Below are 18,409 nucleotides of genomic sequence, written 5' to 3' on the forward strand. Positions count from 1 at the left end.
TAAAGTAAACAAATAAACAACTACAAAAACTTATATCAACAAACTGGATTTAAAACAAAAATTCGATTCGATTGAGGCATTTGACAATTTAAATCGTTCATAAATATAGGTATTAAAGAAATCAATATTCAAAGTTTTGTTAAAAAACGAATATAATCAGAATTTCACTGAAAATCATAGTTCGTTGTGAAAATTGTGTCGAACACGCTATGAAAATGGAAAGTACTTGTAGACTATGCTTAAGCGAGTCCCCTGATGCCTTGGAAGACCTTTGGGAGGGATGTGATGTCTTAGATAAGTTATCTACTAGTCTTTTTCACCATGTAAGTACGTTCAGCAATCTTAACCTATAAAAAACCGGCTAAGTTCGAGTCACTTATACACCGAGATTCCCGTACCTATCTATAACATCAATATAGCCCTGAACCTTAGCAAATAGCAATAATTGGGTAACAAAGTATTTTGCACTAAAATCAGAGTGTACCTACTTACTGCTAAAATGGTTGCGCCAGATATTTCGGCACCTCTTACTTACAAATTTTTATTATTTGTTGTTTTACTTTAAAGTATGGTACTAAAATCTGGCCAAATTTGAAACTTGTATGTGTTTCAGCTACTGTTTACAAAAAAAATTGAATTTTTGAATTTTTTGAGGGGTTTTGCATGGTTTCAATTTTTTGATGTTTCATAATAACTACTTTGATGCCATAACAAGTATTCAGTCAAAGTTTCAACTAATTAAAGTGACTTGATTTTATTTAAAAAAAATGTTTCCAGATTACCTTGATAGAAGACTTACCGAGGAAAATATGCCATCAATGTGTTCAAACTGTGAACTACATCCATTCCTTCTATCAACGAATAAGCCGGAACGAAAGTATGTTACAAAAGAGATTCAACGAAAGTATGGACAGTATCAATGAAGATAACAATTCAAATGGTCACGACCAATTAATCTTACATGAAACTTTTAAAAGTGATGATCCTGCTGATGTAGAAATGACTGTCAAAACTGTTTACAAAGGCAACGATTCAATATCTAATATCAGAACACAAAGTGAAAAGGAAAACGTTTGTAATTCTAGAACAGATAGTAAAAGTATCAAAAAAGAAAGTGAGACAGTAAATATAAAAATTGTTAAAAGAAAAAAGAAAAATATTACTGAGATGGGCCAAGAAGAAAGGATTGGTAACCAAAGCTTGGAGCTAAATCATGAAATAGAAATAAGTTTGGATCCTGGGGACGATGTACCGTTATCAGTGTTGAAAGAAAACAAAATGAAAATAACGGATTTCAATGTTAATAACTTAACAAATAAGTTTAAATGTCTTACATGCTTCGAAGTATTCAGCAATCAATTGGAATTACTCAGACATTACAGACATATTGAGTTAGAGAAATTCAACAAGAACAACGATTCGTTAAACACAGATATAAAACCCATTAAATATAAAATGTTAACGGAAACGGATGGCAGTGTAATTTATAAATGTGAGAGGTGCTATAAAAAGTACAAACTTAAGAAGTACATTGATCGACATATCAAAAGTCATATTGAAAGGAGACCTTTCTTATGTAAATTATGTGGTAAGGATGGTTTTATTTTTGAAATATGTATGCAGCACTTTGGAAATCTCCTTTTTTGAAGCTAGTTAAAAACATCTCAATAGCTCACTGGTTTAGAGCTAGACTTACATAAGTTAGACACTAAGCTAAATCTTATGGCAAAGATTTAGCAGATTATATTATGTATAGTTTAATGTCTACCATAGAAATTCTCATAGACTTTTTCTGACTTAATTCACAATTATCATAAGCTAGCTTCGGTAGCTTATTTACGAATTTTTTTTTGAAAATTGTAGGACAAACCAACAAACAATCACACTTTCGCATTTATAATATGAGTAGGGATGTATGTGAAGTACTACGCGAGGTTAGGGTCAGTCAGTTTTAACACAGTTTAAGTTATAAACTAGTAGAAACATAAAATAAAGTGTGACTTGTAGGTAAAACATATCAGACTGCATCCATAATAGTGGCTCACGGTAAGATGCACAGTGGGCAAATGTATATGTGTGCGTACCAGTGTGGCTACAGATCCGTACACAAACACGTTGTGATGGACCACGAGAAACGACACAGGAAGGAATACAAGGTGAGGACGCCTTTATGTCACTGTATTGTACAGTGCACATATGCACTAACCACACACACACAAACACACACCTGGGAGTGGGGTTCTTTGATTTTCCGGGATATATTATATGCTTACCTAACCGGTATTGGTATAGTTATTTTCGTAAAATGCGTAGAAGCTTCGCTTCTTCCAGGCGTCTTTGGATCATGAATTTTTTTATTGTTATCAACACTATTACTATCATATCATCTTTCAGTGCGACAAGGCTCTCTTGGCACTTCAATGACATTGACAGGGGGGCGCTGTTGGAGAACAAAGGCTTAAATTATTCAGACAAGAACAAAGGGGGGACACTTGACGGCAACGTCAGTTCCGATTTTCGCCACGCGCCAAGATAGCCTTGTCGCACTGTACAAATCTAACATTACGGACAATCAATAAGAGTATCTTGTTACCTATTTTAAATAAATTTGGCTTTGACTTTGACTTTACAGTACAAATGCGAGACGTGTGGCAAAGGGTTCCAAGTGCGTACTTCGTACCAGCAGCATCAGAACATACATAATGACGTCAAGCCCTTCCAATGTGACCAGTGCGAAAAGACCTTCCATTTACACAAGTAAGTACAATAGCCGGCAGAAAGTAATGTACATCGATCTTTAGGAGATACCGGATTTGTAGAGCATTGAGATCGACAAAACGTCATATAGGTATGAGTAAGCCGTGTACTGTAATATATATTTTGTTTTAATGGCAAAGGAAAACATCATGAGGAATTGCATGCTTGAGAGTTCTCCATCAAAGGCGTCTGAAGTCTGCCAATCCGCACAGAGCCTGTTATTGCTTAGCCCAGGATCGAAGCCCCGTCTTCCCTCCCCTCCCTTGTGTTTAATAAAAACTAATTTTATATTTAATTTAGATATCTCATGACACATAAGAGCAGCGTTCACCCACAATCGTCGCGCCGCAAGCCGTGGGTGTGCAAGCACTGCGGCATGCCGTGCGACTCCAAACATAGCCTCAACCTGCATCTGAAGGTGAGGGAACCCCTGGATCTCTTAGGGAATGTGGTAAATAATGACGTCACATAGTAGCTACTAGAGAGAGAGCGTGTTAGTTTTGACAATTTACGGTGTCAAAAAATGTGTATCCATTGTATACGCGACAGAAATGAAACTTCTAATATAAACAAAATTAAATATTTGTAATTGTAAAAATGGATGTCATTTTTACATATATTATCACCTTGAGAAACCTCAAAAGAGCCATCTGTACATATATTTTATATGTAGGTATGTATCCGCCTGTTGGGATTAAAAATTTATATCATCTTCGTAATCCGCACCTGAGTATTGAGTAACTTCGTAAATAACACTGACTATTCGTTAGAAACCTTATTTATTCTAATAGAGCAATAATAGCAATTTGCGGGATTTATAGCTACCTGCATCCAAACTGCATCTTTTTATTGCTAATATTCTTTAAAAAAAAAAAAAAAACCCTTGATAAAATGCCTCATTATACTTTCAGCAAGGCCATGGTATAGTCACCACGAAGCCGTCACTGTGTGATATTTGCGGCAAAGTGGTGAGGGATAAGTATCAGTTGCGGCAACACAAACGAGCCGTGCATTTGAAAATAAGGCCTTACACTTGTGGGTAAGTTAACATACTTCCGTGACTAATATTCTCCCTTCTCCTCGCCTTAAATACGCACGCATTCACGCACACACGTACGCACACATGCACCACGCACGCAGGCACAAACGGTGCACAAGAAAATAAGGCCTTTCTTGCGCTTAGATTATTAGAATAACCTCTGCTCTGGTTCTTAATGGATCTGGCTATCTATATTTTAGTAATTTGTATTAAATTGAAATAGCCAAGAAAAAAATACGAGAAAAATTGTTTTTTCTATATTCAAAGTAAAAATGAACATTTAAGGAATCAATTATTCAATGACCAAGATGGTAATTGAATAAATGATTAATTAAAAAAAATCTATGCACACTAGGCTTTAGCCTTCCTACTACTACTAGACACACATAAAAGGCTAGGTACATAACGTTACAAAAAAAATCTGCCGAAATTTACATAAAAAAAAAAAAACAATATGGGTCTCATTTCCCATGTCATGATTCTATTCGGATTACATTGCGAAAATTATGTCCATTTTCAAATCCAAGATGGCTAACTTTTAGTAAATCTGAAGTTTCACTTCTTCCCCGTGTACATACACGCTCCCGTTTTTTTTTAATATTTTATGGTTATAAAAGTGTTGTAATTTATTCGATTGTTTCAGCTTTTGTGACAAATCTTTTCAAAAGAAGTACACACTGAAGGTGCACGAACAGACGCACACTGGCAAGCGGTACCGCTGCGGCGTGTGCGACCGCCTGTTCACGCGCAACGATACGCTCGCAAGGCATTTGAATAAGTGAGTATTTTTTTAGGGTTCCGTAACCTCAAAAGGAAAAACGGAACCCTTATAGGATCACTTTGTTGTCTGTCTGTCTGTCAATAAACCTACAGGGTACTTCCCGTTGACCTAGAATCATGAAATTTGGCAGGTAGGTAGATCTTATAGCTGACATTTGGGGAAAAACTCTGAAAACCGTGAATTTAGGGTTAGATCACACAAAAAAAAATTAAATTGTGGTCATGAACTAATAATTAGTATTTTGAACTTTCGAAGTGAGTGACTATAACAAGTGGGGTATCATATGAAAGGTCTTCACCTGTACATTCTAAAACAGATTTTTATTTATTTTTATGCATCATAGTTTTTGAATTATCGTGCGAAATGTCTAAAAAATACTACTGTAGTACGCAACCCTCGTTGCACGAGCCTGCTTGCGTATGCCTAGACGATGCCTATTAATTCTTGACTTCAAGGTACCCATATTATAATTGGAGGGGAAAACTGAAGGTGAAGGAGGAACCAGGTCGAAAAGTTCTTCGGCACACTCTCCGAAATATATCCTGTAAAATACAGATACCCTTAGAAGCAATTCCACGACTTATCATCAACTAGCTGATGCCCGCGACTTCGTACCCGTGGATTTAGGTTTTTGAAAATCCCGTGGGAACTAATTGATTTCCCGGGATAACAAGAAACCTATGTCACTCTCCAGGTCTTCAACTATACCAAACTATAAAATCACGGCGATCCATTACTCCGTTGCGACGTCATTGACGGACAAACCAATAAACCAACAAACAAACACTTTCGCATTTATAATAAGGGTACTGATATCGCCAGCCCTTTATTAAGCACGGGCTTATCTCAGCATGAAAAGAATGACTTTTTTAGGGTTCCGTACCCGAAAAAATTACGATTGTAGTCCTTATTATAAAGGTGAATCATACTTTTGACATGACAGTTGACACATAGAGCTAAAATGGCGGCGTGAGTTCTCATTTTGTACGGATTATAATGTATGTATGTATGTTTTCAGTTGTCACACCGACAGTAAGAACAAGTGTCAAAAATGCGATAAAACGTTTCCAACAAAGCTGAAGTTAGCCGCACATCAAAAGATTTGCACTTCCTTTAGTAGAGAAGACTCGCAGACCCAATAAAATTGTTCTAGAAGAAAAAAAGACTTGTACTAAACTATAATGAGAGAAATCTTTTATAAATATACATTAAATTACACATTACAAGGTTGTTTGTTTTTATTTATCCTGTTTTATAGTTTTTATAGCTACAGTGGAAACTCGATTAACCGGACTAATTGTTGTCGTTAGGGATTCGGATAATCGAATGTATGAAGAAAAGCGGGTTTTGTGCATATTATGTAGTTCACTATAATAGTATTTTCAATTTTCAAAGTAAGATAACTATACCAAGTGGGATATCATATGAAAGGGCTTTGCCTGTACATTCCAACACAGATTTTTATGCATAATAGTTTATGATTTATTGTACAAAATGGCGGAAAAAATACCCGAGTATGGAACCTTCGGTGCGCGAGTCTGACTCGCACTTGGCCGAACAATTTTCGGTTGGTAGTCCGGATAATCGCGAATCCGTATAACCGAGGGCCGGATAATCGAGTTTCTACTGTACTTGCCTAATTTACAATCTGGTACGCGACAGGTCGAGAATCTCGAGATGGCAATCGGGGGTATGAGGCAGGGGAACGCCTGCACACCCACTTTCGTTCCCACCGCGACCTTATAGGTAGGTACTACTCTAATGCTCCCTGCGAAAAAATACTAAAAATTAGACGTGCCCGACTTGCCAATTTGGAGAGGGAGTTCCACAGGGGAGTTCTGAGAAATCAATTTTAATAAAAGAGAAGGTGAAAATCTAAAAATAGGTAACTTTAGTTACAGTTTAAAAAGTTAATCGAATTACGCTTCATATTATAATGAACTATCGATGGAGGCTATGCCATCATGCCATGACTATAAATTCGTTTCTCATTCATTTTAGCTGTCGACACTCAAATCGCTAAATTGAACGCAGCCTTATTTGACGTATTAATTGCCGTTGGCAATTGGCATTTCGAGCACAGAGTACTTTTAACATATGTGGCCCTACCGCGGTTGTTTGACAGCTACAATGTCACAATCGCAATCATCTCTGATTGGTTAATGCTCGCTCATTATTGGCCACAATGCATTGTTGCTCATTGTTGCAACAAGAATCGCACAAATTCAGCCAATCAGAACAATTGAGATTGTAATAATGATTGATGCAGGTTTTAGACAATCGCCCCGCTGATTTCGAGTCATGACATTGACTTTTGAAATGATTTGTGTTGTTGATTTTTTGTATAAAAACGAATTTCATCTCTATTTCAAAAATCTATTACCACAAATCAAAATAAGAAGATGAAGAAGTACTGTTATAATATGTATTAACATTTTATAATAATTCAGAGTCGAAATAATTTGTTCTGTGCAAATGATGTAGCGAAGACGTGAAAGTGAACTGTTAAAAATGGGCACCAAAGACTCTACTTATTATTGTTTAGGATGTTTTTATCATTTGGACGATAAGCTAACGCGGCCGTATAATATCCAGAGCGAGGCTCTGAAAGCTATATTACAGGTAAATAGTAAATATAACCTAAGTTTCATCACTCCAGCCTCAAAATATAAGGCGTCATCTCCAAGGACGAGAGAATCGCAGCGATAGTTTCACCGTGTGACAAAATTCGATAGATATATAAAAGGAAAAGGTGACTGACTGACTGATCTATCAACACACAGCTCAAATTACTGGACGGATCGGGCTGAAATTTGACATGCAGATAGCTATTATGACGTAGGTATCCGCTAAGATAGGATTTTTAATAATTCAACCTCTAAGGGGGTGAAATAGGTGTTTCAAATATTCCACGCGAAGTCGCGAGCATAAGCTAGTTCGATACATAACTCGTCGATTAAACTCTTAACTATAAACTAAGATGAGTCAATGAACCGATTCTTATGTATATGTACGTTTAGAAGTGTAGGTTAATATAATATTAATTATTAGCCTTTCTCATAGACTAGCCGCTAGATTGTAATGCTAGTGAAGTACCTACTGTTGGCAGCACTTTACGATAGTAAAAAAAATGCTATGTACACAACTCATGGAGTCCATGGAGAATTAAGCTGGGGTTGGCTTTAGAAACCAATTTCACCCCCTTAGGGGTTGAATTTTCAAAAATTCTTTCTTAGCAGATGTCATAATAGATAATCTGCATGCCAAATTTCAGCCCGATCCATCCAGTAGTTTGAGCTGTGCGTTGATAGATCAGTCAGTCAGTCACCTTTTCCTTTTATATAGTTAGATGTGCCCCTTATAATATGTCAAGATTCCACCACTGGTTCGGAAGGGAGACTACTGAGAAGAGCTGTCAGGAAAATCAGTTTTAAGTTATCAATTAAAATAGAATAGAAACTAATTTCTTAATCACAATAAACGTTTACAATTACATAATATTATATTTTACAGGTAGACAGCATAACCTTATGTTACATTTGTAAGAAGTTAGCACAGAAAAGTGAACTATTTATACAGAGTGTGCGAAGAAATCAGATTTACTTAGAAGACTTTACAAATGTAAGTTGCATTTTCTTACAAACTGTGAATAAGAAAATTAAGGAAATGTAAATTAAGCTAAGACTACAAATGTAAGATTTCTTATAAACTACTAGCAGATGCCCGTGACTTCGTCTGTGTAGAATTAGGTTTTTTTTTAAAATCCTTCAGGAACTCTTTGATTTTCTGGGATAAAAAGTAGCCCATGTCACTCTCCAGCTCTTTATCTATAGTCATGCAAAAAATCACGTCAATCCGTTGCGACGTGATTGAAGGACAAACCAACAAACAAACAGACTTTTACATTAAAAAACACTACATCACTAAAATACGAAATGAGGCAAATGGTTATTGGTATAGGTAGCATAACATTAGCGATAAGTTTTTTCTAGCGTTCTGGTTACAGTTATAGCCTGTATTATAACTTTACAATGTTTTCCCTTGTCATAGATTCCAGATTCAACAAGTGATAGTAGACACCCTGTATTACAAATTTACAATGTTTACACCCTGTATTATAACTTTACAATGTTTTCCCTTGTCATAGATTCCAGATTCAATAAGTGATAATAGACACCCTGTATTACAACTTTACAATGTTTACACCCTGTATTATAACTTTACAATGTTTTCCCTTGTCATAGATTCCAGATTCAACAAGTGATAGTAGACACCCTGTATTACAAATTTACAATGTTTACACCCTGTATTATAACTTTACAATGTTTTCCCTTGTCATAGATTCCAGATTCAATAAGTGATAATAGACACCCTGTATTACAACTTTACAATGTTTACACCCTGTATTATAACTTTACAATGTTTTCCCTTGTCATAGATTCCAGATTCAACAAGTGATAGTAGACACCCTGTATTACAACTTTACAATGTTTACAACCTGTATTATAACTTTACAATGTTTTCCCTTGTCATAGATTCCAGATTCAACAAGTGATAGTAGACACCATTTTCAACCGTTGATCAATCTATCAAGTGTATCTCTAGACAGAATTGAGTTGACCAATGACAATGAAGACCTAGAGAGGCCCATCTCTGTGGTATACAGTTCACGCACAGACAATGTTGATATTATTAAACTAGAGTTAAAACAAGAGTTTGCTTTGGATAATTTGGATGAGGAGTTCTTTGATGGTAATGGTATGTTAATTTATACATCTATATACTAAAACAAGCTAATGCTCGCGACTTCGTCCGTGTCGACTAAACAAATTTCAAACCCCTATTTCACCCCCTGTGGTAGCCTAGTTGTTAGGACGTCCACCTTCCAATCGGAGGTCGGGGGTTCGATCCCACCTCTAACTTTTCGGAGTTATGTGCGTTTTTAAGTAATTAAAATATCACTTGCTTTAACGGTGAAGGAAAACATCGTGAGGAAACCTGCATGCCTGAGAGTTCTCCATAATGTTCTGAAGTCTGCCAATCTGCACTTGGCCAGCGTGGTATACTATGGCCAAAACCCTTCTCACTCTGAGAGGAGGCCTGTGCTCTGTAGTGAGCCGGTGATGGGTTGATCATGATGCATAATATTCCAGAGTATCAAGAATCATCCATAAAAGAAGAAGAATGTATGTTAGACGAATTCAAAGAAGACATCAATGAAATCCACGACGACGCCAACTTGAAACAACTTAAAAGAACATTAAAGAAAGCAAAACTCAAAAACATATCAACAAACAAACAAAAGAAACAGGCAAAACACAAAAATAGAGTTAGTGAAATAAAAGGTACTTATTTTTTTTTTAAATTAGTACCTATTACAATTTTTAAATGGAATTTATACAGAATGTAACCAGAACGCGCAAAAACGCAAGAAGAGCAAAAACTTAGTGGTATTGTAATACCTACGTAAACATAATCCAATACCAATAACCTTTTGCCTCATTTTGTAGTTTTAGTATTTTTCAAACCAGCAATGTATAGCGTGCAAAACTCGGGTCGATGCCCCGCCTACGACGCGGCATTGACTCCGAGTGGCCTACTTCCGGAACAATCGTTGACCTCTAGCGTCAGTCAGATGTTTTATTTGCGTGAAATTTTGGAATATTGTAGGATTTTTAATTTTTTTTTCGCGATTTTTCCGTTTTTCCATGGTATCATATCACTGATCATCAGTACACTATCCACCTGTCTTCGTTTTTTGTTCTGGTTACACCCTGTATTAAAAAAATTCATTACAAAAAGTTATAATTGTAAAAAAACTAGATCATGCCCGCGACTTTGTCGGCTTGTATTTAGGTTTTGAAAAATCCCGTGGGAATTCTTCGATTTTCTGGGATAAAAGTAGCCAATGTAATTTTTTGCTCTGGGATGAAAGTTATCTCTGTATCAAATTTCGTCAAAATTGATTAAATGGATAGGCTGGGAAAAGCTTGAATATAGGCTACTTTTTGTGCTAGAAAATCCCACAGTTAGAAACTGGCCAAGTGCGAGTCCGACTCGCACACGAAGGGTTTCGTACCTACCATCGTACAAGATATACCTAAAACTTTTATGTAGAATTAGCTGACCCGCCCCGGCTTCGCTCGAGTGAAACTCAAAAAATCGAGGTGGGGGTTGAAATTCCTAAAATCCTGCAACACTTATTTCTTCATTTGTGACCGAAAACCCAAATACCAATTTTCATGCAAATAACTTGAAAAATGACGAACTTTCATACAAACTTTCATCCCCTATTTAACGCACTTAGGGGTGGAATTTCGAAAAATCCTGTCTTATTGGATACCTACTCTTTATAAAGAACACACCTTCAAAATTTCATGGTCCAGTGGCTTAGGCTGTGCGTTGATATATCAGTCAGTCAGTCAGTTAGGACTTTGAATTTTATATAATATATATAGATACTACAAGTTAATGACGGTCTGCGCCATTTTTTCGTAAATACATTTTTTTTGTGATGTAACCACAAAATCCCGGTTTTTAGATTTATTTCTTTACTTGTGTTATAAGGCCTACCTACCTGCCACATTTCATGATTCAAGGTATTTAAACTTTTACATGTGCTTTGAATCGTCAACTAGTTTAATTTACCACTGGTTCGGAATGCCGCTCCTACCGAGAAGAACCAGCAAGAAACTCGGCGGTTGCTCTTTTCAAGTGATCAATTTACAACATTATTATACCATACTGGTTCATGAACAAAAATGTTCCTTTCTTCCTTTTGAGGTACGGAACCCAAAAAAACCAAAATCTACGTGGACGAAGCATCATCATCATCATCATCATCATCATCATCATCATCATCATCATTATCATCTAGTAAATAACTGTTTCAGGTCAGGCAATAATAACAGTGCGTGTGACAAAGGAGCAAATTATGAGAGAAAGGAGGAAAATGCGTGAAGACCTAAAGTATAAGAATTTATCATATAAGTGCAAGGACTGCATCATTGGGTTTAATTTTAAGGAGACATATGAAAAACATATGGAACAGCATAGTGAGGTGAGATAGATTCAACCTTTTTTCTTTTTAGGGTTCCATACTTTAAAAGGAAAATAAGGAACCCTCATAGGATCACTTCGTTGTCTGTCTGTCTGTCAAGAAACCTACAGGGTACTTCCTGTTGACCTAGAATCATGTAATTTGGCATGTAGGTAGGTCTTATAGCACACGTAAGGGTGAAAATCTGGAAACCGTGAATTTGTGGTTACATCACAAAAAAAATTAAAATGTGTTCATGAGCAAATAATGTTTCAACTTTCAAAGTAAAATTAATATATCAAGTGATACTATGAAAGGGCTTTACTTGTACATTCTAAAACAGATTTTTTTGATTTATCGTGCAAAATGTCGATAAAATACGATTGTAGTACGGAACCCTCGGTGCGCGAGTCTGACTCGCAATTGGTCGGTTTTTGTTAATCATTAGTGCGTCGCGCAGCGCAGCGTTAGTGCGTTTGGACCTTAGAATAGAATAGATTTTTTCCAAGTAAACTTTTACAAGTGCTTTTGAATCGTCAACTAGTTTAATTTACCACTGGTTCGGAATGCCGTTCCTACCGAGAAGAACCAGCAAGAAACTCGGCGGTTGCTCTTTTCAAGAGATCAATTTACAATATTATTATATCATACTGTATAAGCAATTGCAGCCCTGTGCATTGCTGGAGCGAGTCAAATCCAAGCTTTCTTATCATTTACATACTTAAAACAAGGAAGGTTAGGCCAATTTTACTATGTCTAAAGTGAAGCCTGAAAGAGTAACCGTATTAACTCCAATTTTGCTTTTCTTAGGAAATGGGTCAATACAAATGTGATATATGCAAAAAAAGAATGAACACCTTGGAAAAACTGATTAGACATAAGAAATACCATCAAATGTAAGTACTTTCAATCAATCAAGCAATCAGCCTGTTTGCGTCCAATGCTGGACATAGGCCTTCCCAAGAGTGCGCCAGTTTACACGGTTCTCCGCATTCTTCATCCACCCACTTCCACTCCAAAACACGTCTGCTGCGGCGGTTCTGCGACAGCCATGGCCTGATTTATAAGAGAATCAGAGTAACCAACATAGCTCAACGGGTTGCGAAGCTGAAATGCCAATGGACAGGTTACATAGTTCAAAAAACCGTTAGACGGTGGGGTCTCAAGGTGGTAGAATGGCGACCTCGCACTGGAAAGATTAGCGTTGGTAGCTCTCAGTAGGTAGATTAACGAGGCGCAGGGAGCGGCTGGATAGCGGCATCGGCCCCAGATCATTGTATGCTCCAATAAACTTAGTTCCATTATCCGAGTATAGGTAACGTGGTTCACCGCGACGGGTAATGAAGCGTTGAAAGGGATGGAGGAGTATATAAATGCAAATAGTATTATGGCGTAGACATCCGCTAAGAAAGTATTTTAAAAAAATTCATTCCCTAAAGGGGTAAAATAGGGGGAAGCAAGTTAAAAATAAAAGTTAAGGGTAATTTTCCACGTTTATTGTGAATACACGGCGTAAGACTGGCGTGTGGAAGTCCTTACAAGAGACCTATGTCTAGCAGTGGACGTCTATTGGTAATACTGATGTTGGTACGACGGTTGGTAATGATGATGACCAAAGTCGTTGGTTACAGACGTTACCAGTGCGGCGAGTGCGGTCTGACCCGTGTCCACAGGAAGTCTATCAAGGAGCATTACACGACTGCACACTTGAGCCATTCGGTGCATTATTCGTGCTCGCACTGCGATAAAGTGTTCAAGTAAGTGTTATAGCGCTAGAGCAAATCCACTTGCCCGTTGGTCGCAGAAGTCACCGCCATTTTTTAAGGTCCATGAGCTGTCTTGACTCATGACGTCCCACGTTTTGTAAACAACGGCATTTTCTTAGTGAAATGCATTACAACTACAATCAATGTGACGTCACAGTCGGAATTCATCATAGCGGCTACAGCTTCGTGCGTTTCGAATATTTGTAGAACAGATAAAAAAGTAAAATCTTTAAAAGAAATTAAGTACTTATATAATTTTATAAACTGAAATATTTTTCTGCTAATACATTTTTAGATTATTTATACATTTTAGATTTTTACTCCCTTGGTGTAAAATACCCTATTGATAATATTGCGTTTGTTTCAGCCGCAAATTGTCGCTGAGTAGGCATTTAGCGTACGCGCAGAGAAGCGTCAGAAGTATCACTTGCAAGTTTTGCAGCAAATCTCTGAGCAGCAAGGAAGGATTGAAGAACCATATCATGCTGTAAGTAGTTTTCAGCAATTACAACCACAGAATACTTACAGTACGACAAGACCTTTTTGGCGTTTGGCCAAAACCAGAACTAACGCCGCCATCTTGTGAAGTAATGGTTTTAAGCTTATTTCGTGGTTTAGCGACATATTTTAATGTATGTAAACGGGTACATACCACGATTAATTTGTTTTTATTCATCGATATTTCAACCCAATTGCACGGGTCGTGGTCACGACGGGATTGCGGTGCTACGAGAGATGAAGTTCGAGTTGTCACAGGCAGTAGCGAACTACCCTCTTTCTTGTTCTTTTCGCTGGAACTTCACGAGCTGTCCGGCAAAATACACTCACAACTAACACAAACAAAAACAACCAAACCCACCCACTTCCCCTCAAGGGGAAAAAATCAAACGCCTTGCGATCTACTGGTATGCCATGTACTGGCACGCGAGCTACTGGCAGAACCTCGATACACATGCGAGTAGCTCGTTCTTGCTTGTAACCGGCATGCTTTTGTGCGAGTAACTAGCATATGTATCACGCGCTTTTGTTTAAGTGGCTACCTGTTTGTTTAGGAAGCACCCAGCAGAAATGCCGGGGCAAACTTTCAAGCATCACATCTGTCCCGAATGCGATACTGGCTTCAAAACCCCTTCGCAGCTCAAACACCACATGATCAAGCACTCTGATAGAAGGGACTTCTATTGCGTGGAATGCGATAGGTATGTATTTTTTTAGGGTTCCGTACTTTTATAGGATCGCATCGCTTCGTTGTGTGTCTGTCTGTCGTGTCTGTCAAGACCCGGCAAAGTAATCAAAACCTCTTACAAAGAGTACTTCCTGTTGACCTAGAATCATGAAATTTGGCAAGTAGCAATGTCCTATAGATAGGTAAAGGGAAAAATCTTATGATTTTTTGTTGTTGTTACAATCCATACTAATATTATAAATACGAAAGTGTGTCTGTCATGATGATGATGACTTGTTCCAGGGGTTTCAAATCGAGCTTCGCACTGACACAGCATCTCAAGATTGCAGCTCCTCACGTCAACTATTTAGAACTAAAGTAAGAACTTTCTATTAAACTAGCTTATGTCCGCGTGGACTACACAAATTTCAAACCCCTATTTCACCCCCTTAGGGGTTGAATTTTCAAAAATCCTTTCTTAGTGGTTGCCTACGTCATAATAGCTATCTGCATGCCAAATTACAGCGAATTCATGAATTGCAAGAACTGTAGTAATAAAAATCATTTTGACACCTTCCAGACTCCAATGTGACCAGTGCGACAAAAGGTTCGGAGTGAAAAGAGATCTAGAGCGACATATGAACAGAATCCATCTCAACCGAAGGCCCTACCAGTGCGACCAGTGCGACCGGGTGAGAGATATGTTCCCTTCTTATAAAAGAAGACAAAATGTTTTCAGATTTCGTATCTCCAGAAAAAAAAGGAACCAAGGTTGAACCAGGAAGGCAGTCTGTCTGTCAAGACCGGTCAACGGAATCAAGACCTATAGGGTACTTCCCGTAGACCTAGAATCATGAAATTTGGCAGGTATCGCTGTCTTATAGCACAAGTAAAGGGAAAAATCCGAAAACCGATTAGTGATTACATCACAAAAAAAATCTGGTCTAGTCTGGTCTGATGGGAGGCTTCGGCCGTAGCTAGTTACCACCCTACCGGCAAAGCCGTGCCGCCAAGTGATTTAGCGTTCCGGTACCATGCCGTGTAGAAACCAAATGTGCATTGGTTTGTTAAAAACTGCCATACCCTTAGCCCGCTTCCATCTTAGACTGCATCGTCACTTACCACCAGGTGAGATTGCAGTCAAGGGCTAACTGGTAACCTGAATAATAATAAAAAGGTATATATCTGTGGTTTCAGGCATACGTAAACTTATGGTCGCTCACGGATCACAAGCGCTTTACGCACGAGGGAGAAAAACGGCCCCTGAAGCACCCCTGCCCGATGTGTGATAAAGTGTTCGCTGTAAGTACCCTTTACACCAGACTATAGTCTATTTTTTTTTTTTTTTTTTTTAATAGATATAGCGAGCAAGCGAGCAGGCGGGTCACCTGATGTTAAGTGATTACCGCCGCCCATGAACATTTGCAGCACCAGAGGAGCCGCCGATGCGTTGCCGGCCTTTTAGGAATTTGTTGGTCCGCCCCTTGAATAACCCCATGTTATAATCTAGTGGGAACACCGCCGATGGGAGTTGGTTCCACAGTTTGCACGTGCGTGGAAAGAAGGATCTGGCGCAGCGGACGGTCGAAGTGCACCAGACACCCAGATGGTGAGGGTGAAATTCCTTACGGTGGCGCGCGGTGCGGTTATAGAAAAAAGAGGGTGGAATAAGGTCAAAAAGCTCTTCAGAGCACTCCCCATTATACAGGCGATAGAACACGCATAGAGAGCTAACGTCTCTGCGGTGCTCCAGGCTTTCCAACGAGCCGGTTAGTTTGGGATCGTCCACAAGTCGAACAGCCCGCCTTTAGGTCCGATCAAATGGAAGGAGTTGGTACTGGGGTGCTCCAGCCCAAAGGTGGGAGCAGTACTCCATGTGAGGGCGGACTTGCGCCTATTTTTTAATCCCGGAGAGAAAAATGACGTTTCGTGTGTTGCCTGTTTTTACGGCTCTTTTAAAGTGATGTGGTGCAATCGATACTTACCGATAAATTACCGGTAGGTATTCTTGTCGTGGATGGACGACATCAGACGAGTCGCAGGTAGCCGCTGGATTCAGGCGGCGCAAGACCGTGGCGTGTGGAGGTCCCTACAAGAGACTTATGTCCAGCAGTGGACGTCTATCGGTTGATGATGATGATAATGATCATTCTTGTTAGATCTATACGAGACAACAAGTGTTGAAAATAATTCAAATTCAAATGAAATAAGTATTTTTGAATTAACACAAGTAGGATCATATCCTATTATACGCCTTTCCAGCATCATTTTCCCCTTCACTTATAATATGGGATACTTTCAAGTCTAGAGTGAATAGGCATCTTTTAGACAAGCGTGCTCTATCTTAGGATGCATCATCACTTGCCAGCAGGTCTGATTGCAGCCAAGCGCTAGTCTATAAATTAAAAAAAAAATGTCGGCAGATTAATTAAAGCGATGTGTTCTTTCCAGCTGAAGTCTACATGCAAGGTGCATATGTACACGCACACAGGCGAAAGGCCCTACGCGTGCCCCGAGTGTGACGCAACCTTCAACCAGCCCGGCATCCGCGCCACGCACGTACGACTAGTCCACATGCGCCTCGCGAGGGACGGCCGGCCTAAGAAACATACTGGCTAGTTCTTGTACTACTCACAATAAACTCGTCAAACTTCGCTAATCTTTTATTTTAATTATTCCTCCATTCCTTTCAATGAGTCATTGCGTGCTGTGGTAAACCACGTTATCTGTATTCGGATAATGGCACTAAGTTTATTGGAGCATAAAATGACTGGCTCAAATGTGATATGACCACATGCGCCTCGCGAGGGACGGTAGGCCCAAGAAATATAGTGGCTAGTTCTTGTACTATTCACAATAAACTCGTCATACTTCGCTCATCTTTTATTTTAATTATTCCTCCATTCCATTCAAAGAGTCATTGCGTGCTGTGGTAGCCCACGTTATCTATGCTCGGATAATGGCACAAGTTTATTGGAGCATACCATGACCGGCTCAAATGTGATATGACCACATGCGTCTCTTGAGGGACGGTAGAGGTAACGAAGGTCGATGTCTAGACTGTCTAGGTATCGAACGTCGATATTGACTGTTGAGGTAACGAAGGTCGATGTCGACTGTCGAGATAACGCAGGTCGATGTCGACTGTCGAGATAACGCAGGTTGATGTCGACTGTCGTGTAACGAATTTCGAGGTAACAAAGGTCTATCTCGAGGAATAACGCGTAAAAGTTAACTCCTCACGCGCCATATTAACTTTTTGTATCGTGTCGAAAGTACGGTTTTAGTCCTTCGTACTTTTGACATGACAGTTGACCCATAGAGTTAAATTGGCGCTTGAGGAGTCATTTCTTGCGGACGATCTCAGAGGTCGATGTTAGAGATATAACGAAGGTCAAAGTCGAGGTACGGAAAATCGTCTTTAAGGAAACGAAGATGGATGTCGTTTAAACGAGGAGATTTCTCAAAGATGTGCGGAGTCTGCCAATCAGCACTAGGTCAGCATGGCAGACTACGGCCTAAGCACTTCTCATTCGGAGAGGAGATCCGTGCTCACAAGTGAGCCGCTGAAGGGTTGATCATGATGATGATAAGTTTTTTTCCACTCACTCTCATAGCCTGATGTGGGACGGAAATCCGACAGGACCGGAGAGAGTAGGCGGAAGACCGGCGGCTTTACATGCTCTCCGAGGCACGGGGGTGATACACCGCCTAGGTACTTCCTAACTCCGGGTTTCTTAACAGAAGTACCTAACTAAGAAATTAAGCTTAGGTACTCTCAGAAGCTAAATTTCGTATTTTTTAGAATATTTCAACAATATCCCCAAATAAAAATGATTACCCATGTTACCACCGAGTCTTC

At 38.9% G+C, this 18,409-nt stretch overlaps 2 protein-coding genes across 3 annotated transcripts; both read left to right on the plus strand.

The window, feature by feature from the left end:
* Positions 1 to 50: 50 nt before the first annotated feature.
* On the plus strand, positions 51 to 5,814 carry LOC117993256 (zinc finger protein 383-like). Its single transcript, XM_034981011.2, has 8 exons — positions 51 to 323; positions 778 to 1,588; positions 2,008 to 2,156; positions 2,633 to 2,757; positions 3,058 to 3,175; positions 3,669 to 3,796; positions 4,440 to 4,574; positions 5,596 to 5,814. Exons 1-8 carry the CDS (start codon positions 210 to 212, stop codon positions 5,717 to 5,719), a joined length of 1,704 nt encoding a protein of 567 aa, XP_034836902.1. The 5' UTR covers positions 51 to 209; the 3' UTR covers positions 5,720 to 5,814.
* A 1,070-nt stretch (positions 5,815 to 6,884) lies between these two features.
* On the plus strand, positions 6,885 to 17,201 carry LOC117993339 (zinc finger protein 468-like). 2 transcript variants are annotated; one of them, XM_034981133.2, is made up of 13 exons: positions 6,885 to 7,199; positions 8,091 to 8,198; positions 9,113 to 9,335; positions 9,731 to 9,922; positions 11,471 to 11,637; positions 12,427 to 12,512; positions 13,248 to 13,373; positions 13,750 to 13,869; positions 14,435 to 14,581; positions 14,851 to 14,925; positions 15,128 to 15,239; positions 15,745 to 15,849; positions 16,999 to 17,201. In XM_034981133.2, the coding sequence occupies exons 1-13, from the start codon at positions 7,089 to 7,091 to the stop codon at positions 17,164 to 17,166; spliced, it is 1,740 nt and encodes a 579-aa protein (XP_034837024.1). In that variant the 5' UTR covers positions 6,885 to 7,088; the 3' UTR covers positions 17,167 to 17,201. The 2 variants fall into 2 exon arrangements, with proteins under 2 accessions (XP_034837024.1, XP_034837025.1); XM_034981134.2 differs by having other exon boundaries at positions 9,113 to 9,329.
* Positions 17,202 to 18,409: the final 1,208 nt, after the last annotated feature.

This window comes from Maniola hyperantus, chromosome 23 (assembly GCF_902806685.2).
Source record: "Maniola hyperantus chromosome 23, iAphHyp1.2, whole genome shotgun sequence".
Taxonomy (NCBI): Eukaryota; Metazoa; Arthropoda; class Insecta; order Lepidoptera; family Nymphalidae; genus Maniola; species Maniola hyperantus.

Bases quoted from the DNA above. Each gene is read 5' to 3' on its own strand.
- LOC117993339 (XM_034981133.2), top strand. From the start codon at position 7,089: ATGGGCACCAAAGACTCTACTTATTATTGTTTAGGATGTTTTTATCAT. The intron at 7,200-8,090 runs GTAAATAGTAAA...TATATTTTACAG, and splicing joins CTCTGAAAGCTATATTACAG to GTAGACAGCATAACCTTATG. The intron at 15,850-16,998 runs GTAAGTACCCTT...TGTTCTTTCCAG, and splicing joins TGTGTGATAAAGTGTTCGCT to CTGAAGTCTACATGCAAGGT.
- LOC117993256 (XM_034981011.2), top strand. From the start codon at position 210: ATGAAAATGGAAAGTACTTGTAGACTATGCTTAAGCGAGTCCCCTGAT. The intron at 2,758-3,057 runs GTAAGTACAATA...TATTTAATTTAG, and splicing joins AAGACCTTCCATTTACACAA to ATATCTCATGACACATAAGA. The intron at 3,176-3,668 runs GTGAGGGAACCC...TTATACTTTCAG, and splicing joins GCCTCAACCTGCATCTGAAG to CAAGGCCATGGTATAGTCAC.